At 43.7% G+C, this 22,270-nt stretch overlaps 1 protein-coding gene across 1 annotated transcript in view; it reads right to left on the reverse strand.

Annotated features, from left to right (window-relative positions):
* WTIP (WT1 interacting protein) overlaps positions 1-22,270 on the reverse strand; it is a 271,804-nt gene that overhangs the window by 25,756 nt on the left and 223,778 nt on the right. Inside the window, exon 6 of the mRNA XM_069216956.1 lies at positions 8,107-8,158. Coding sequence (XP_069073057.1) covers positions 8,107-8,158 — 52 coding nt within the window. The remainder of the gene's footprint in view (positions 1-8,106; positions 8,159-22,270) is intronic.

Here is a 22,270-nt window from a genome sequence, read left to right on the forward strand (position 1 = left end):
CACCCTTCATTAGCATGACATCAAATGGTATTTTGCCGGTGACACTATTCAGAGTGATGCGATAAGCCCACACCAGTTTTCTCACTGCAGCTCTCCAATGTCCACCTTGACATAATGCCAACGCTATTCCCTCTTTTAATGTTCAGTTCCACCTTTCCATAAGGCCATTACCCTGGGGGTAATAAACAGCTGACCTAATATGCTCCACATCATACTTCCTCAAAAAAATCACTTATGGCCTGAGACACATATTGCACCCCATAGTCCATTACTATGATTTCAGGAACACCTTCTCTTTCTTAAAGCTCCTCCGAAAATTTTATCACATCCTGTGTCATCACCTGATCTACAAACTTAACTTCAGGCCACCACAAAAAGTAATCAACAATCACCATGGCATACTTGGAATTGGAACCCAAGTTATCAGAGATGTCAAGACCAATTTTACTCTAGGGAGCATCCATTTCATCTACTTCAACTGGAAGATTTATCACTTCACGCACACAATAAACATTCTCTCAATATCCTTTGCACATCTATGTCCAACCCTGGTCACCAGTATTCTGCTCTCACCTTTTGTTTGGTTGCACTCATGCCTCCATGGCGTTCATGAGCCAGCAATAAGGTGCATGCTCTTAATGCTTCTAGCACCACCAATAACTGCCCCTTAAACAAAATTCCAACTTTCACTGAGATTTCAGCACTCACATACCTCAAGGACTCTATCCTTTCAGACACTTTGCTTTAGGTGGCTACCCAACAGTCATGTACTTCACAACCTCTTCCAATGTCACATCATCCTCAACAGCCTGTAACCATTCCTCATGCCCAATGTGACCCTCTGTAACAGTATATACATTGGCAACCAATTCCCCTTCATCACTAACTTCGACACCGGGATTACATACTGGCAGTCTCGAGAAACAGTTGGCTACCACATTCTTTTTGTCATGCATATACTCCATGGTATATGAAAACTCCAATGCAAAGTTCTGGATGATGCTTGACCCAGTCCTCTATTTGTAAATACATTAACTAAGGGACGGTGATCGGTACAAATCAAAAATCTGTTCCCCACTCAAATTTCTTGACGGGACACACTCCCCCCACCAACATGCTAGGGCTTTCCTTGCTATTGCGGAATACATTCACTCAGCGTCTGTAAGTGGTCTTGAAGAATAAGCAATGGTGACTCCTTTGCCTTGTCTTTCTTGTAACCGTACCACAACAAACCTATGGCATTAGCATCAGTACACACTATGCTTTTATCACATGGCTCACACAGCTTAGGCACAGGGGCCAATGCAATTTCTTTCTAAGCTGCTTAAATCCTTGCTCACATTTGGCACACCACTCAAACTTGGCATTCTTTGACATCAACTAACTCATACACACGGTCCTGCCTGCAAGTTTAGGAATTAAGCGTGAATAATATACAGCTAGTCCCAATAATGACTTCAACTGCTCCTTGTCCAGTGGAGATGGTGCCTCTTCAATGGCTTTCACCAATTTCAACTTTGGTGACATACCCTTCTCATCCAACCAATGTCCAAGATATTCCACCCCTTTGAGTCCAATCTTACATTTTTTTAACTTTATGGTCAATTCACTCTGCTGTAAGATTTTCAGCACTTCTTGACAAGACTTCAACCTTCACTTATCTTCTGCAAAAATTAGAATGTTATCTTGAAAGTGTGTTACATTACTCAGCCCTTTGAACAACTGATGCATTGCCTTCTGGAACACAGCTGACGCCAAATCAAAGGGCATGCACTTGATCCTGAATGCTCCTTCAGGGGTGATGAATGACATGAGATGCCTTGAGTCATGGCGCAATGATATCTGGTGATAAGCAGATGACAAATCAAAGATAGAAAATATATGTGCCCCCCTTCGTTGTCGGTAGCATCTCACCAATATTGGGTAGTGGATGTCAGTCCACCCATATGGCCTTATTTAGGTCACACAAGTCCACGCACATCCTCAACTCCCCATTTGTTTTTGTTTTTAGCTAAAACCACTGGGGCCAACCATTCTGAGGCCTCTATTTCCTTGAGGATGTCAGCTTCACACAATTTACTCAACTCCTTCCTCAAAGGTTCTTTCAACATCAAAGGCACAGTATGCATCTTGTCCACAGCAGGACAAACCCCTTCCTTCAAGACTATTTGGTGGGCAAAAACCTTGACAAACCCAAATCACTTCTGAACACCTGAGGAAATCCCTCAGGCCACTTTCTTTCACATACCACATTCATGTCTGACACCGCTCCCAGAACCTGATTGGGATGATTAGAATCAAGCCTTATCAACAAGTCCCTTTGTTGAGGCCACCCCAACAGACGTGATCCATCTTTGGCAACATACACTTTGGAATACGTCTCTTTGCCTTTGAACTTCAACGTGCCTTCAATGTAACCCAACAGCTCTATGGGTTTGTTCCCATATGATACAAGCTTGATATCTGGTTTGAACATTTTCATCAGGGAATTTGCCCAGATATTGTACACCAAACTGTAACAGGCACCAGAATCGACCACTGCATGCACCTCCAACACATCCACTTTAATGGTACAATAAGGTTGCACAGCACAACAACAACATCAGTGACCTGTGAAACAAATTCTTCCTCTTCACCCTCCAAACCTTTCTCAATCACCATGTGAACTGGCCATATTGCTTTAGAAAAATGAAGGCCCTTCCTTTGCAAACCCTGGCAAAATGTCCCCTGACTTTGCACTTCCTGCATATTTGCCCAAAAGCCGGATAATCTAGACCAGAAGCTATTTGTCCCTTTAACCCAGACTTAAAATACGAGTAATCCTTTTGAGCCATCCAACTTCCTTGCAATGGGACAGTATCTCTTTTGCTCTTCATTGTACAAGATGAGTTAGTTTGCACCACCTCCACTAGCCCTGCACTACTTGATGTCATTTTACTTGAGTCCTTCTTCAGTACTCTCTGCCCTTTTTGGCATGTTAATGGCCTTCGCAAGCATCAAGCATTCTGCGTTCAACACCTTTTCTTGTCTGCGTTTGTCATGAATTTTCAGCACTAGTTGGTCTTGTAGCATTTCATCCACAAAACCTTTGTAATTACATGCGGATGCCAATTTTAATATTCATAATGCTGCCATGAAGTTGGCTATGAACTCTCCAGACAATTGGGCTCTATGCAGAAAGCTAAATTGTATTTATATTGCGCTTACTACCCCTGAGAAGGTATCAAAGCGCGTATTGGCAAGCTGCACACTACTCCAGATCCCAAAAGGATTAGTGGTAGATTAGTTTAGGGAAATACGAGTAGAGAATTAATATAGGGAGGTATGAGTTAACTTGAGTGGAGGACATGCGAGTCTGTTAGTTGGTTTGAATAGAATAATAGAGAGACAGAGGAGGGGAGAATCCAGAAGTTCTAATTGGGAGGTCATAGTAGTAAGATGAGGTCTGTGATCAATCAAAGGAGAGGTGGAGGATGAAAGAGTCTCTAGAAAGGGATTAGGGAGATCATAGTAGTTAAGTGAGGTTTGGGATGAGTCAAAGGAGAGATAAATGAAGGAGAACTTAATAGGGTGGTTTGGGAAATCATAGTCGGAAACCGAGGTTTGGGGTGAGCTAGGAGGGGTAGAGGAGGGAAGATTCTGTCAAGGGTTAGTTTGCACCTCATAGTAGTAAAATGGGTTTGGGATGAGTCAGAGAGTGGAGATAGAAGATAGATTGATATAAGTATAGGGTGATGGTCAGACAGAGTAAAACTTTCAAGAGAGTACAAAAATGTTTTCCCTCTTTTCCTCTTGTACAGTAGGATTTGAGCAAAGAATATATAGATACATGTTTATATAATTAAGAGAATAAATGTGTAAGGAATATATCATATTGAGATTTAAAGTTGTATCGTATAAACACAGACTTTCAAGAGTTACAGTATTTGAATTTAATTTATTTGTGTACGTTTATAACATTATTTTATCTTTTCTCAATATTTCAATAGTGAAATGCTTGTAGATAAATAGTTAAGCTAATATTTACCTATTATTATAGATAAAATTAAAACAGACTCATAAGCATCTAATCAAGCAAATTATATTGAAACTATGCAATGACCATTGAACATGTCAAGTTAGGAATAATACACACACACACATATATATATATATATATATATATATATATATACACACACACATATACACACATAGAAACATACACATATACACAACATATATACATACACAAATACATACATATTTACATTTAAATGAACTAAAACATACATTTGTTAAAGAGGCCTAAAAAGTATGAATATATTTTAAGATAAAATAATTACACAGATTTATATAAAAAATACACATATCTAGATAAATACACACAATCAAATTCTAACATGTTTACATGCACAGGGCTATGAGGCACTGCTGTTTGAGTATGGTAGTTATGTAGGAAAGAGACAACTCTTGACTAGTCTGTGGAAGATAAGATAGTTATCTGTGGGTCTTATATTTGCGGGAATGAATTCCATAGTTTGGCAGCTTGAACAGAGAAAAATGTACCACCTATTGTCTTTTTCTTGTATGGTGGAATTTTGAAGCAGGGTGCAAATCTTTTTACTAACTCGTTCCTTTTTTACCATAGTTTAAATCCATGTTTTTATTGCCATTTCATAATCATCAATGTCTGAATTCTCCCCTTCCTCCTCTTCCAGCAGTGGCAGTAAATGTTTGAGAACATGGTGCCCTTCTGCCCCTAAACAATGATTCAACATAGCCAGTTTGCGAGATGCAGTGAACAGATCCTCCCAACAGCTTCAACATAGACCTGAAATCCTTCCCATAACACAATTGGCCCACCTGGCATGTGTAAACATTGAGCAGGTGCTATCATGCCCTGCATGTTTTTATATTTTACTGTGTCTTGGTTTTAATATTACTAAACAGAGCAGGTAGATGGATGAATTTATTTTGAAGCCTTTTTGATATTACTCAATTAGTCTCTATGACGACTATTTCGACAATGTTCACTGAAAGATTCAGATGTTTGAAGTCTTCACTATATTGGTGACAACCTGCAGATTCAACGTCATCATTATACGCCTCAACCCGCAGGAGTGAGGCTATCTAAGTATTCAAGACACCAACCTGCGCATGTCACTGGATGGCTTGTAAGCCTCTGACCCCTCGCATTGCAGTAGCTTTACAGCACAGTGGAAGCCCAGACAGAGAGCTGGCAGGTGGATGAGGCGATACATGCCGCTGCCATCCTAAAAATAAATCTTTTCAACTTTGTTGTGAACAGCAACGTCTTTTCTACATTTGTTGCAGCCGAATATTGAGCGAAGCAAGAGGAGCTAGAAGCGGCGAGCTGCCGACACGCGAGCACAGTATCCAAACAAGCATTTGCAATGCACTAGGGTCTCGCATTTCTCAGAGTTACAGCTATTAGCAGTTGTAAACTCCCAACCGGATTTTTCTATCCACATCGAAAGAAAGAAAAAAAACAGCGCGATCGCGCTGCTATTAGCCGTTGTAAACTCCCAACCGGATTTTTCTTTCCACATTGAAAGAAAAAAACAGCGCGATCGCGCTGCTACAGTTCACTCGTAATGAAACCTATCGGCAAAAGTGCAATTATCTACATAACCGGCAAAAGTGCAATTAACTATGTAACAGGGTCGATGTTATGCAAAGTGCTCGACTTCTGCCAAGCAAGATCACACTGCGAACAAAAGATAAAAAGTAGTCCACAAACCTGATGGGAAACAGCAAGCCTCGCATGTTTTCAGTACTTGGTTGTTGCGCTCGAGGAGGGCTAACCACCGGAAAAGGCATGACGTATGCGTACCTTCCACTAATGAAAGCAAGCACATTTTAACAGGCAAGCCCACGAACCAATGAAAGACAACTGACGTGACGTGAACGGGGCTCCGAGCCCTTTTCTAACTCCTAAAGCGTCTCGCAAGCTTATCGCATGCGCAAGCGACGCAGGCTCGACCCTAGAAACGCAAAGTCCGCTGCACGCGCTGCCACCTCTTGACATTATGAGAATGTGCGCACACACACTACCGTTTCCTGTTAGGCCACGCAGTTCTCAAATTGACTATAGTCCTCATACGGCGCACAAATTCCACAGTGCCCACCTGATTGTGCCAGGCATCCAGAAGACTGCGCTGATCGTATATACACAACGTGGAGTCTTTTCAGCAGGCTACTTCAGTGCTGCTGTGTGCTGCGACTCCTGTGTCAGGACGCTCTCCTCTTCGCCAGCCACCCTCGTCGGCAGTGAAATGAAGAGATGGCTAAAAAGGCGATCATCCATGTCTGTTTATTTATCTCTGTACAACATGAAGAGGGAGTCACCGGCCAGCCCGTCTGTTAACCGCCAGTCCTCTCACATTTCACCCGGTCCCCCCATCACCCGTTCCAACATGGAATACGGGGAACATTCTACTCCCACTTAGGCCCCGAGATAATACAATAGCCAGCAACTTGTGCTCTGAGACGGTAGGGATTCATATTATGAAGTATAAGTAAAGCTCAGCAGCACTGACACATCCTTGGAGTGAGCAGCAGAAACAATTCTGACAAATGCACAGTTTGATGCTGTTCCTTAATTTCCCGTAATAATCACCTGTAAAACCTAACACTTTATATGTAGGGTAATTGGACCACTGTGCTTGAAAATAAATTGTCTGAGCCCATTTATCAATAAATAGGCAGCCTAGAGGTCTAATCCTGGGGTGCAAACATGAGAGCAGAGGCTGGATCCATGCAAGAGTTTCAAGATAAACGGAAAATAAACGTACATACAATTCAACTAAATTGACTCAATTTACATAGTCACTGCGTGAAAATCTGCCGTGGACCCGGCCTTCCTTGACTTACACTGGAAAAAGGCCTTTTGCTTTTGTCTCCCTTCAGGGACATCAAAGGTCTGACCGCTTTCTGTGACCGTTTGACAGCCTTTACATGGCAAGCAAGTAATGTGAATTGTTCTTAATAAAGTTATACACAGCACTGAAAAGGTGGCTACGAATATACATCATGACATGGTGTAGGTGAAGTTGCTTTTCTACAGGTCTGCTTGCAATAATGGCTGCATGCAAATTTGTGATTTGTTTCCCTTCAAGTTTCAGTATAAGTAATACTTTTGGCTGAAAAGTTGACATTACATAAAACTTTCGATTAAATGGCCATTCGTTTCAAGTGGTTGTATGCAAGCAAGGATAGACCTGAATGACTGAAGTATGTTTTCTCATTCTATGTGTAATTTTGAAAGTCACAGTGGTGTGAGCTGGGGGGAGACTGCAAGTAGGCCTTTCATGATGTCACTGATGGAATGTCAAGGATCATAACCCACCAGATATGATACCATTTCATCAGCTGTAATAAGACTTTAAACACCTAGACCTGTATTGCTGATAGGGAGTACTGTTCTTATTTTTGCGACATTGCACCTTTAAACATATGGCCTGGGCAAAACAGGCACAGTGCGCTCAGTTATGATGAATGTGTTGCCGTCAGGGCAGTTGCAAACATGCGCTGCCCTGGAAGCAGTGCATTCAGTGAAATATGAAGCGGCTAATTCAGACCATGTTTCTCTGTTCAGGCAGCAACCCAACTGCACTTTAAAGAGGGGTTAGAGATCCCACTGCAGGTGGGTTCAGTGAGGGGCTGCACGCGCCTGCAGGGGGACATCTGCGGCCGGCTGTTACGAGGCACCCGGCAAAGCGCCACCCTTTTTGTGGCACTGCACCTCCTAAGGGCATGTTTGCATCTGCACCCGCATCCATAATACAGTGCGGGCGCAGAGTCAAAGTGAGTCTCTCAGTGAGTGCCTCTGAAGGTAGCGCTGGCACTACATGTGCACCAGCACTATCAATATTACAGAACGGGCCACACAAGCATCTGCGGCTCCTTCTGTAATACTATAGTGCCCCCAGGGCACAAAAAGAGGCTGCACAAGTCGGGTGCACCCCCAGGGCACAATCTGTAACTAGGCCCCTGTGGTGCAATGCGTTGAGATATCGCTTTTAATTGTAAATAGATAATTTTCGAGCCCATGTGTTTTACACAGAACAACAATTACAAGAAAATATTGGAAAACATAATCACCTTTGCTGGTAGAATGGGCTTGTTACACGAGGCACACTTTGGTGCAAAAACCCTGCAATGAGAGAAAATACAGTAGGTTTAAATACACAATTTGGGAGACAAATATATGCACAACTATTGCAAAGTTAGAAAGACTTTTATTCCGCTCGGAGTGCACGCCTTCCTCCCACTTCTAGCCTGACCTTTCTTCACTAACACAAGGAACTGTACAAGTGGATTTAGTGAATCTTTGCTTTGAAATTCCTTTTCTGTCCCCATTATAATGCCTCAAACCCCTCCTAGGATTCCTTCAGAAGAGTTGCTGCGAAGCAAAGACTTAAGTTTGCCCATCATTTCTCTTCATTCAGAGCGTCTGGAAATCACTTTCTCAGCCAAAGGAGGAAAAGCACACGCTGGACGAAAAGTGTTTTATTTTGGAATGGTGACCAAAGTTTGTTTTCTTTCTTTTTTAAAACAAAAACAAAAAATGTAATGCTTATATCCATGCTTGTTCACGGGGTATGGTGTAAGGGGCTAAATGCTGCGCACTCTCAGGCAGGCGAGGTTTCTCGCGAAGCTGTTCTGGACTTATGGGAAATGTGGAAATACCTATTTTGACTGTTCATATTTGGGGAAGAGGGGCAGGAAGGATGAATATAGAGTGAGGGAGGTCTACGTATTGCCTTGTTTGGTGTGGAGGGGACATGGTTCACGAAAGCCTCCAGTGAGTAATGCTGCTTCTTTCCTCAATGGTAATAAAAAACATATTACTCTTTGCACATCCGCATATATGATTTACGACATGCTGTGAGTTTATGTGTTTAAGTTTAAAACATTGCAGACAAGAGTACTATCACATTGTGTAGATCCTTAGTGTCTTAAGCAGTACAGTATAGGATAAAATACAGAGAAAACATATGAGACAGACAGAAATGCTAAAAAGAATACAATTACTGACGTATCTGCTTTGTCATTTTTCACACTAAAGAGAGGTAAGCAGTAGAGAGGGCCCGCTCAAACTTATATTTAAACATTGTGTAAGAGCGGCATTGAGTGGGAACTTAATTATTTTACCAGATACAGCATTACACAGTAAATAAAACTGAAATTCGATGTCCAGTAAGTTCGTCATCTCCGAAGCACAGGTAAGTAATCAATATGAAACTCAACAAAAACCAGAAGGTTCTAGCATCTTCCCTACCAAGCAAAGTCATTGGTTGAGTTTAGGGGCCCAAAGTCCTCAGTGTACAAGACAACAGAGGCCAGTGAGCTGGTGTATGGAAAGGATAGAGATCAGTTAAGGTCCCAACTGCTTGTATTGACAGATGAAGTACAGACTCAGGTCTCACTACAACATCCCTTGGGGATCCCCATCTTTAGGCACCCTATATTGCTAATGTTCAGTCGTGGTCAAGGGTTTTCAGTAGTAGAAGCAACTATGAGAGTCCAGTCACAAGCTGGACTCCTAGACTTTACCAGTTTCAACTGGAAACTAGACATTACTATTAGGGAACAAAAAGGATTAGTTAGGAAGGTTCAAAGAGTTCGGGAATCAAGACAGCACAACTTAGGCATTCAGTAAGGTTCAGAATATCCAAGTTTCTCTGAAACTGGGAAGGATGGTTGGGACTCTCTTAAGGGTGGTTGCGGAGGCTTACAAGTGATGATGCATAACAAAGTCACTACAGCTTGATGGGCACTGTATAAATCTTCCAGAAGTAAGGCAACAACTCTGCTCACAAATCAGACTAGCTCCAACAAGTGTTTCCAGGAGACTAGGCTTGCCCGTGGCTTATAGAAAGAGGAGTCTGACAAAAGTTCAGCTCCAGGAGATGAGTTTGTTCAGGGAAAGTATTTAACCTCTTTGTTAACCGGAAAGGGAAGAGTGAGCCAATAAAACGTCTGTTTTTTTCCAAATAGTTATTTTCCCAATTAGGGAAAAGGAGCCTTTTCTTCTTCTGTACAGTTTTTCATAAGCTTTTGACATGTTCAAATTAGTCTCAACTTGGATTTTCTGTTTCAAAGTATTCTGACAGTCTAAACAGATAGCCATATACTACTGAGCAACAGAGAGCAATAGTGAAATAGGGGTGGGTTTAACTAGCATGAAAGATGGTGGGAAGCCTTCACCACCCAATAGATAGACTCACTTTATGGAGTGGGTCCCGAGAACTGAAGTGCAGGTGCTCGTGTCCACATTAATCATAGGATCGCCTCCAGAAAGATTCCCTGTCTTGCTTATCAATAGCCAACACTATTTACTTTATCATGAAACAACCTCAACCCAATCTCAATAGGACTACCCCACACATGAGGACAGGCAAAGGTTTTGGATTGGGGGGTGGTAGGGCTGGATGAACATTCTACAGCAGTCAACAGGAGCACAGGTAAAAAGGCCTGTGAGCCTGGACTTTACTGCCACTACTACCAGCGATCGCATAGTCTTGGCTAAGGGAAAGGCAGCCACCATCAACAAAGTTAAGGGTTTAAGTCGGGTGACCTATTGTCACCCAATGTAAAACTAGAAGCCACTACAATAGACTCATTATAGTCTACATAACAGAACAAAATATACAGTAGAAAAAAATATGTCCGGGGCAGTGGCACAGCTTTTCTAAGCCATGCAGCTGACTTTAGCCCAAACACATTAATACATTCAGGGCATAGTCCCACGATATTAATATGCGAGTTATTTATATAGTGTTGGAAAATGGGTTATTGATAGGGCAGGTAGGTACCTACACCTAGCAACAAGCCACAAACCTCCACAAAAGTACAGTTAGGTCTCAGTAAATTAATCCCAGCTCTACCCTTGGTAGCTTGGCATCGAGCGTCAAGGCTTAACTTAGGAGACAAAGTGTAAAGCATTCAAATATCACAAAACAGTAATTAAATAAAACACAGGAAACAGTTTAAAAATCCAAAACCAATTTATAAAAATAGCTTATATTTTTATCTTTAAAATGACACAAAAACGATTAAAATCGGTTCAGGGGAACCGGAGATATGAATTTTTAAAGTATTATTATTTTCTAGCGCTTAGAAACAAAAAGCGCCAATCGGGTCATCTGGTTGCACCAGGACCGGGACAAAGTCAAACTTTCAGGCCGACCGCGATGGAGCCCTGCTCGGCTACAGGTCGCGGGAAGCCTCGGTTAAAAAGTTACCTTCTGACTTAGTCTTTATTTTGAAGTTTTTCTTCACCGGGACGAACCTGCCAGTTGGATCCGACCTCCTGGAGCCCTTGTCCGGATACGCGAAGTCGGTTTCCTCGGTGGTGATTTTTACCTTCGGACTTAGTCGTTTTTTCGAGATGAAAATCCTTCGACCGGGGTAAACCTGGATCTTGATCCGACGTCCATGGAGCCCTTCTCGGATACGATGGCTGGGAGGTCCCGGTCAACTTTTTACGTTCGGACTTAGTCTCTTTTTTGGATGTTTTTCTTTACCGGGACGAACCACGAAGTCAGGCCGGGTCGCGGTTGAGGCAAGCCGGCTAGAATTTCCGCGTCGGGTCGGTCACTTTATGGAGCTTTTTTCTAAAATTTCTCCAATCTTTTCCAAACTTCTGGGGCTTCACCCAGATGTTCTTTTAAGGTTCTTTTGGGGTCCACAGCTCACCCCAAGGGTCCAGAAGTTCTGTGATGGTCCTTGGGAAGTGCGGACTTCAACTCCCAGAGTGCACCTGGCGCAAACTCCTTTTTGGCCACTGGGCAGTGGTCAGCTGGTCACTTTTTCAGGAGTTGGTGCAGGGGACTCTGGTTAGCAATTTTTCACCTGTAGCAAACAGGGAGTCCCTCCTTGAACCAGTGGAAGCCAGGCAAAGTCCTTCTTGTGGTGAAGCCCAAGTGTGCAGCTGGTGCAGTCTTTCTGAGTGCAGGGTCCAGGTGCAGGCCAGGGGTCCAGCAGGGCAGTCCTTCTTCTCCTTGTAGTTCTTTCTTCTTGAAATTTGGTGGGGATCTGAGGCGTGGGTGCAGGTCTGCCAGTTTTATCCTTGCTCCTGGGTGAAAAGCAGGGGGGCCCTGGTCCTCCAATCAGGGACAGGGTCGTCCCCCTGTGATGACCACTTCCTGGGAAGTGTGGCAAAAATCCATCCCAGAAGGCAATAGTCTCTAAAAATCCAAAATGGATGAATCTGATTTTTGGAGGAGAGATCTGGCTGAGCCCACCCACTGGTGTGGCTAAAAATCATAAACACACCCCTCTCCTGCCCTCTCCTAATCTAATCAAGGGGGCACCTAGCTGTCTGGGGTTGCAGGATGTGGGGGTGTTGTTGGGTGCTCCAGATGTCCTTCTCTGCCTTTGAAGACCAGTTTGGCAGCCCTCCCCCTTCCTGCTTCCCCATCTGCTGAGGGGAGATTCTCTCCCCCAAGCACATTCCTTTGTGTAAAGTCAGGCCACTTCACACCTCATTAAAGTAGCCTGGCAGAAGCTGCTGCAGGCTGGCCAATCAGAGCACAGCAGCAAAAACAATGCAGAGCTGAAATTGGCAACTTTTTAGGTAAAGTCTAAACTTTTTACCTGCACTAGTTATATTAAATCCAACAACTGGAAGTTGTGGGATTTATTATAACAATCAATTTGATACCAAATTCTTGGTATGTAACATTTAAGGAGACTTTAAAATTTAAAATAAAGTCTGCCCATTCTAGCCTATGAAGGCCATTTACTTCAATGAGGGAAAAACGAATTTGGCTGTTTTTACCTCACCAGGGCTTATAAATCTATTTTTATAAAGTCCCTGCTTATAGTTACATGGCACCCAGCCCTAGGGGCACATAGGGCACACCTTAGGGGTGACTTATATGTAAAAATAAGGTAGTTTAAGACTTTGGAAGTACCTTTAATTCCAAAGTCGAATTTGCATATAACTTTAATTTAAAAGCAGCCAGCAAGGCAGGCTTGCTTTTAAAATGACACTGGGCACCTCAGCAATGCACCTAGGTGTGCACCACCTATGCTGTGGTCCCTAAACCTACATGCCCTACCATATACTAGGGACTTATAGGTAGGTTAACTTAGCCAATTATAATTAGCCTAATTTGCATATCCATTTTACACAGAGCACAGGCCCTGGGACTGGTTAGCAGTACCCAGGGCACCATCAGAGTCAGGAAAACACCAGCATAAAGTGGAAAATGGGGGCAAAAAGTTAGGGGGCCTCTGCAATCAGCCCCAGTTTCTCACACAACCCCCCCCCAGCCCACACGCCCAGGAGACTCAGCCCAACCCTGGGAGAGTCTTCCTGGCTTGTTAGGCGAGGAAGACAGTGAAGAAAACTGGCTGTCCCTTTGCAGGGCCTACTCTGCCTTACATCCTCCTGTCAGGGTCTCTCCCTCTGGGTAGTGAACCCACCCCAACAATGAAAGGACCCATTTCAAACTGAAACTTCCCTCTAGGGGGGTCTTCCTCCTCTCTCTCTGCCAACTTGGGTAGTGAGGTGCCCACCTCCCCTACTCCTAACTTTGCTAGGGCAACACCTAGCTTACCCAAAGAGGTCACCCAACACTTGAGCAACCCCACCATGACCAATAGGGTCAGGGGGCCTACTTTGCTATTGGCCCTGGGGTCTGCCTCCCAGGCCAAGTACAGTGCTGCCAGGAAGGCTAGCACCCAGCAGAGGCTACTGACAGCTGTCAGTACCCAGAACCACACCCTAAGCTCTCCACTGACAGGTGGCTGAGCTGCTTTAGGGGCCTCTTTGGGGTCCTGGCACCCCTCTTGCTGTCTAGAGTGGGGGGCTACCACCTCCTGTGGCAGACACCCTCCTTCCACTCTCCCTTCTGTCAGTGCAGGGGCAACACCTTGCATCTGGACAGCTGCCTGACTACTCAGGACTTCCTTGGGGTCAGGTGAGGCCTCACCAGTGCCAACTCTGGGCTCCCCCCCTACTGGGGCAGAAGGCCTTTGGCTCCCTGGAACTCTCTTTAAGAGTGGCCTACCCTTCCTTTTCTTCTTTCCTTTTCTTGGGGACCCCTGTCTCCTAACTGTAGGGACTGACTCCCCATGACTTTGGGTTGGGGGGGCGCCCTGGGCGACCACCCCATCTGTGACCAGACTCACCTCTGGGAGGTCATTGCCCAGGATACAATCTAGGGGAAGGTCAGCACTGACTACCACCCTAATCCAGTCAAGGATACCCTCCCTCTCTAGGGGCACTATGGCTACAGGTTTGGAGGTGACCTCCCCTGTGGCTATCCTGACTTTCTTTGTCTTTCCTGGGACATACATGTCTGGGGTCACTAACCGGTCACTCACTACAGTGTGACTGGCACAGGTGTCTCTCAGGCCAGTGGTAGGGATCCCATTCACTTGAATGTGGTGGAAGTGCCTACTCCCACCCTCAGGGATCACCAGCTTACCATCTGGTCCTGTCTCCCAGCACAATGCTAGGAGGACTTCATCATCTGAGGAATCCTCCTCTATGGCTACACTGGACAGCCCAGTGCTAACCACCTTCTTTGGACAGGCTGCATCTCCTCTGAAGTGACCTGTCTGCTGACAGTCAAAGCAAGCCCTACTGTCCAAGAGCTTTTTTAACCCTGGGTCTCCCTGTCTCTGCATGTCAGATTGGGAGTGGGATTTACTCTCCTCCTTCTTAGGGTTCTGGGGTACAGAGGGAGTCTCTGTGGTGGGCTTACCACCTCCCTCCTTAGGTTTTTGGGGACCTGTCCCCCCCTTCTTGGAGTCTCCCCCCTGGGACTTGACAACCACCCTGGTTCTCAACCACTCATCAGCTGCCTCCCCTAGCTCTCTAGGGTTGGTCAGCTTAGAGTCCACTAGATGCTGGCGTAACCTTTCTTGGACACAATTAGTTAGAAGGTGCTCCCTCATAATCAGATTGTACAGCCCCTCAAAGGTACTTACCCTGTTGCCCTGTATCCAGCCCTCCAGTGCTTTTACTGAAATGTCCACAAAGTCCACCCAGGACTGGGTGCTTGTCTTTTGGGTGTCCCTAAACTTAAGCCTATACTGCTCTGGGGTTAGACCAAACTTTTTAGTCAAGCAACTCTTCATACTGGGGTATGAGTCTGCATCCTCCCCACTCATGGTTAGGAGCCTATCCCTCCCAGAGTTGGGAACTAACTCCCAAAGGAGTGAACCCCAGTACTGAGGCTTGACTTTCCTCATCTGGAGGGCCCTCTCAAAGGCCCCCAGCCACTTATCTATGTCATCCCCCTCCACATAGGCAGGAACCACCCCTTTGGGTAATCTGGGGGCAAAACCCCCACCCAGGGACACCTCAGTTTCTTTCTCGCTGCTTCCATCTTTTTTTTCTTTGCTTGCCCATTTTTTCTTTTCTAGGGCAAGCTTCTCTGCCTCCAAAGCTATGTAGGCTAGCTGGGCTTCCAGCTCTCTTTCCCTGATGGATGGGTTCTCTCCTCCTGAAAGGACCCTCTTCCTACCACTAGCTTTGGGTCTGCCCCTAGTGACTGTGTCCAGTGAGGACCGTTCCTCCTCTTCCTCACTTGGGGTCTGATGCCTTTCCTCCCCTGAGTGGTTAGAGTTAGCATCATCCTCTTTTGGTTCCTCCTCTGGAGCTTCCTCTGTCTCTACCTTTTGGGCCTCAGCCCATGCTGTCAGGGATTTAATCAGGATTTCCTTCCTGAGATTAGTGGTTGCAGGCAACCCCCTCTCAATACACAACCCCCTAAGCTGGACTACTGTCAGTGTGGGTAGGCTAGCCAGATCAAGCTCCATGGTTCCCTAGTTTTGTGTCAACAAAAACTTTTTGCAAAAATTGGAAACAAGAATTTAGAAAAATTACAAAAATTCAATAATTGAAATTAATCCAAATTAATTACAAAAAAAAAATTAAAATTAAAAATTAAAAACAATTTTTGCACTAGGACAATTTAAAGGATTTTTAATTTGTTTTATCCAAAACTGTAACGTGATATTGAACACAAGTACAGGATCCCGTCGCTGCTTCCAATTATGTTGGAAAATGGGTTATTGATAGGGCAGGTAGGTACCTACACCTAGCAACAAGCCACAAACCTCCACAAAAGTACAGTTAGGTCTCAGTAAATTAATCCCAGCTCTACCCTTGGTAGCTTGGCATCGAGCGTCAAGGCTTAACTTAGGAGACAAAGTGTAAAGCATTCAAATATCACAAAACAGTAATTAAATAAAACACAGGAAACAGTTTAAAAATCCAAAACCAATTTATAAAAATAGCTTATATTTTTATCTTTAAAATGACACAAAAACGATTAAAATCGGTTCAGGGGAACCGGAGATATGAATTTTTAAAGTATTATTATTTTCTAGCGCTTAGAAACAAAAAGCGCCAATCGGGTCATCTGGTTGCACCAGGACCGGGACAAAGTCAAACTTTCAGGCCGACCGCGATGGAGCCCTGCTCGGCTACAGGTCGCGGGAAGCCTCGGTTAAAAAGTTACCTTCTGACTTAGTCTTTATTTTGAAGTTTTTCTTCACCGGGACGAACCTGCCAGTTGGATCCGACCTCCTGGAGCCCTTGTCCGGATACGCGAAGTCGGTTTCCTCGGTGGTGATTTTTACCTTCGGACTTAGTCGTTTTTTCGAGATGAAAATCCTTCGACCGGGGTAAACCTGGATCTTGATCCGACGTCCATGGAGCCCTTCTCGGATACGATGGCTGGGAGGTCCCGGTCAACTTTTTACGTTCGGACTTAGTCTCTTTTTTGGATGTTTTTCTTTACCGGGACGAACCACGAAGTCAGGCCGGGTCGCGGTTGAGGCAAGCCGGCTAGAATTTCCGCGTCGGGTCGGTCACTTTATGGAGCTTTTTTCTAAAATTTCTCCAATCTTTTCCAAACTTCTGGGGCTTCACCCAGATGTTCTTTTAAGGTTCTTTTGGGGTCCACAGCTCACCCCAAGGGTCCAGAAGTTCTGTGATGGTCCTTGGGAAGTGCGGACTTCAACTCCCAGAGTGCACCTGGCGCAAACTCCTTTTTGGCCACTGGGCAGTGGTCAGCTGGTCACTTTTTCAGGAGTTGGTGCAGGGGACTCTGGTTAGCAATTTTTCACCTGTAGCAAACAGGGAGTCCCTCCTTGAACCAGTGGAAGCCAGGCAAAGTCCTTCTTGTGGTGAAGCCCAAGTGTGCAGCTGGTGCAGTCTTTCTGAGTGCAGGGTCCAGGTGCAGGCCAGGGGTCCAGCAGGGCAGTCCTTCTTCTCCTTGTAGTTCTTTCTTCTTGAAATTTGGTGGGGATCTGAGGCGTGGGTGCAGGTCTGCCAGTTTTATCCTTGCTCCTGGGTGAAAAGCAGGGGGGCCCTGGTCCTCCAATCAGGGACAGGGTCGTCCCCCTGTGATGACCACTTCCTGGGAAGTGTGGCAAAAATCCATCCCAGAAGGCAATAGTCTCTAAAAATCCAAAATGGATGAATCTGATTTTTGGAGGAGAGATCTGGCTGAGCCCACCCACTGGTGTGGCTAAAAATCATAAACACACCCCTCTCCTGCCCTCTCCTAATCTAATCAAGGGGGCACCTAGCTGTCTGGGGTTGCAGGATGTGGGGGTGTTGTTGGGTGCTCCAGATGTCCTTCTCTGCCTTTGAAGACCAGTTTGGCAGCCCTCCCCCTTCCTGCTTCCCCATCTGCTGAGGGGAGATTCTCTCCCCCAAGCACATTCCTTTGTGTAAAGTCAGGCCACTTCACACCTCATTAAAGTAGCCTGGCAGAAGCTGCTGCAGGCTGGCCAATCAGAGCACAGCAGCAAAAACAATGCAGAGCTGAAATTGGCAACTTTTTAGGTAAAGTCTAAACTTTTTACCTGCACTAGTTATATTAAATCCAACAACTGGAAGTTGTGGGATTTATTATAACAATCAATTTGATACCAAATTCTTGGTATGTAACATTTAAGGAGACTTTAAAATTTAAAATAAAGTCTGCCCATTCTAGCCTATGAAGGCCATTTACTTCAATGAGGGAAAAACGAATTTGGCTGTTTTTACCTCACCAGGGCTTATAAATCTATTTTTATAAAGTCCCTGCTTATAGTTACATGGCACCCAGCCCTAGGGGCACATAGGGCACACCTTAGGGGTGACTTATATGTAAAAATAAGGTAGTTTAAGACTTTGGAAGTACCTTTAATTCCAAAGTCGAATTTGCATATAACTTTAATTTAAAAGCAGCCAGCAAGGCAGGCTTGCTTTTAAAATGACACTGGGCACCTCAGCAATGCACCTAGGTGTGCACCACCTATGCTGTGGTCCCTAAACCTACATGCCCTACCATATACTAGGGACTTATAGGTAGGTTAACTTAGCCAATTATAATTAGCCTAATTTGCATATCCATTTTACACAGAGCACAGGCCCTGGGACTGGTTAGCAGTACCCAGGGCACCATCAGAGTCAGGAAAACACCAGCATAAAGTGGAAAATGGGGGCAAAAAGTTAGGGGGCCTCTGCAATCAGCCCCAGTTTCTCACATATAGGTAATAATAATGGGGGTTCAATGAGCAGGAAGGCTTACCCGAAAACATTTTCACAAAACTATTTAACAAAGAGAAACACATTAGCAAGTCAGTCAATCTTACTGTAGCAAGATGTAAGACCTGTACTGCACTCTTAAGGAGAAACATAATTTTAGTTACTGGAAGTTAGTTAAATTACCAAAGAATCAACAGAACACCACCAGGGATTTTTGTTTGGGGAACTACTTTTGCATGAATTTATAATCGTTAATTCACGAATTTACCGGAACACTTAAAGGACTACATGGAGAAACAATGTTTTTAAACGCCGGAATTAAGTGAAACTTTGTTTCAATTTTTTGATTGACAATCAAGCTAGAGTTCATACTTAAAATCCCGAGTGAAAAAAGTGAGGGGTAGCTAAGGTAAGGTTCACTAGAGGGGCAACAGCGCACTCAAACAGGTCATGTTGACCTTTCCAGGTGGCATTTCGTAGACACATTGACATTTCCTGGCTTAGTGGGTCTGAAATATTTCTGGTATGCAGAAAATCTAATTGGTTTGAAAATACAATAAAGGTTTAGTCCTATATAACAAAGGTGTGGCATACCACAGCCAGTATGAGCAAAACAACTTCTGCTTGCCTGGCACATGGCACAGGTCGTTTTCAGGTGATGCTTTCCAGGTCAACGACAACCCTTGGCAAGAAGGGTCTCTTTGTTCTAAACTCTGAACAGAGGAAGGATAAACGCTGTTCAACCGAATGCAAAGCTCTCATCACAAAACTCATTTGGAGTCTATCCACAAATAAAAAAAGCTGGATTCCAAATCATAAAGCCACCCCCCTCCTACCATCCGCCCTGTTCCCACTGTACCTCCGCAAAAACAGAAAAGCCATTTGCAATTTAAAATTAAAGATTCTCATTCACAGTAATGATTAGTGGGATTTTCAAAAAGCATTTATGACGCTTACAAAATGATTTTCAGCGCTGGCTTTTTCTCACTGATTGTAGGAAGAGCAGAGGTGTTACAGAAGTGGCAGCTGGTAAAAATAACTGAAACTGCACAATCCTGTAAATGTATGGGTTATCATCAACTTTTTGTAGGTACTTTCTCTTGTTGAAGGCTGAAGCTAATACCTTTCCAGGGTGGAAAATTGTTCGGAATGAAATTCCCCCTTATTTAATCGGGGTATCACCCACAGTAAACCGGAGCGAAAAAAGTTAAATGTCCAGATGCTCTATTCTCCATGTGTTTTGACCTACTGGAACATTTGCACGTGTAAACTTTCACAAGTATAAATAATCATGGGATTATTTGTCATTCCCACAAAAGTCAAAAATCTACTTCAAACGTAGGAGGAAATCCACTTGAGGACATTTCTGAAATGTGCAAATAGGGCTTTGGTAATCTAGTTCACTGTGTCAAAAGTTCGCATCTGTACAATAGATTATTAGGGAGTACTCTCCACGCCTTTTAAAAACATCTTGGGATTTTGTATATTTTCTGGTATTGGGTGTACTACTCATTAGGTAGAACCCTCAATGGCTGTCTCAAGCTGAGAGGCGAAGCATAAAAAACATACACAGAGCTTCAAAATACAGGTGTTTGCGCATCCAATGTAAGTCTACAGAACTGCATTACATTTTCCAATAGTAATGATCCCCTAAGTAGGATGCCACAGTGCAAAGTCAATGGTATAATTCATGTGAATGCAGCTGTTGGTGGAAATCATTATATTATGGTGCATTTGTTTCTGTTAAGTAGTGGAGGGTAAGGAACGTAGCCTCCCACCCCTGAAAAGGTCTGGCTTACCAAAAATCCTCATTTACATACCCATGATGGCAGTAATTGTGTGACATAGGCTCAAGAGTCTAGAGGTAGTGTCCAGAACCTTAGCATAGCTATGCTGCAAAATATCCTCTCCCCAAGACCCCATTGTTGCTCAACCACGTGTCCAGGTGCTGCAACCTCTAGAAAGAAATACCACTCTGCATCAACAAGTCCACTACAACAATTGCAGCAACAGTCAAACTATTAGAAAAAAAATATCTTGGGTGGACAGTTTGTTGATGTGTCCCTTGGTCTGTCAATGTGTCATTCTCAGTTGTTGCAGAAACCTAGGTTTATTGACAACATTCTCATAATGAGAGTATGCAGTGCTGTTAAAAGTGTTGGCCCTTTCCACAGCTTTAACACTGTGGACCATCTTATCTTGTTGGATCTCTTGATCATGAAGGGCACTGTTTACCTCATAGACCTTTTGTTGATTTTACTCTTTTCGGTCTAATGGGACACCAAGTAAAAAAGAAAATGCTCTTTTCATCAGGACTTTATAATTCCCACTGAACACAAAGATCTTCCTTGTTCTAATCAACCACATGTTGATAGCTTCTAAGTGTATACCAAGGTACCAAACAAACATAACTGTTTAAGACCAAGAATACTTTCTTCGGTCTTTCAGCTGTGAAGACATGAGAAGAAAAAATGTGCTTAACGGTGAAAATAGTTTTACAGGTTGAGGGTATTCCAGAATCACATGTTGTGCATTTTTCCACCATCAAGTAGTCCGAGTGAGAAAAGCACAATGCTTCCAAACCTGATGATGGAAATAGAATCTAAAGCTTGCAATTATGCTGAGGGCATATTGCTCTTATTATTGATGCCTACATGTGTTACAGATTTAGCCTACGGGTGCCAAACAAAAAGCCTTTGAGTTAGATGCTTTTCCAAGCCCAACTCAAAGATGGTGGATTAGTGAAAGGAATATGAACCTTGAATAGATACAAACTGCACAAGTGACTAAAGCAGAATTGAGCTAAGGTGAAAATATTATTATTTGGCCTGAAGAATTGTTTTGCACTTCAGCCTTTACACATACGCATTTCTTAAAACATACACACTCCTAATCCCATAATATTTAAAATGATAATGAAGTGGATCTCTTTGATGAAGATGTGACTCTTAGTGCCCAAACCAGCGAAGAAGTCATGTTTTTAGGCACATCAGCTACAAAGAAGGATGTTACAATCACCACAGATTACAGAAATGTAGCAAGTGCTGTTATAAACTAATGCGTTCATCACACATATCTTTTGTATGCGAGTCTTCCTAAAATCCTTACCAGACATCCCCAACTTGCTAGAAAACACAGGCATGACTGAATGTGGCCCTAAAAAGCTGAATGATGAATCTGCATTCATAAAATAGCTCTGTGGCTCCAAGTGGGCAACAGCATTTGTTTTGGATTTAGTGGAGTTTTCCTTACTAAAAAGCTAAGCAGACATTCTCCTTCTTGCGAGCTAAGAAAAAAAATTCCTATACACTCCCCCTTCAATCTTTCCACAAAGGGGCATTCACTTCAATAGTCAAGTGGTTAAATCTGGAATTATTTTCCTCTGGTGCACTGCCCCTCTTCCAGTTTCTCAACACTAATACAAATTTAAAGCACTTCTATACGAGGTGGCCACACACTTATCAACAATGCCAAGGGGCATTGTCTAAGGCGGCATGTAATATAACAGTATTACAAGTCAATGAAAAACTCACAGGGTATCAAAACTACTCTGTATGGTTACAAACAGCTAGGCTCTGAAAAGGGAATCATCAATGGAGTCTTAAACAGGGGTAAGTAGAAACTCTCAATCATGTCCTCAAATATGGCTTATGAGAAATTATGTCGGAGGTGAGAGAAAAAAAAGGCCCTTGGAAGGTTGAGGTATTACAAGTATTTAGTCAACTTCTACGTCACTAAGAGACTAGGTAAGCAAGCAAA

Source organism: Pleurodeles waltl, chromosome 12, assembly GCF_031143425.1.
Source record: "Pleurodeles waltl isolate 20211129_DDA chromosome 12, aPleWal1.hap1.20221129, whole genome shotgun sequence".
NCBI lineage: Eukaryota > Metazoa > Chordata > Amphibia > Caudata > Salamandridae > Pleurodeles > Pleurodeles waltl.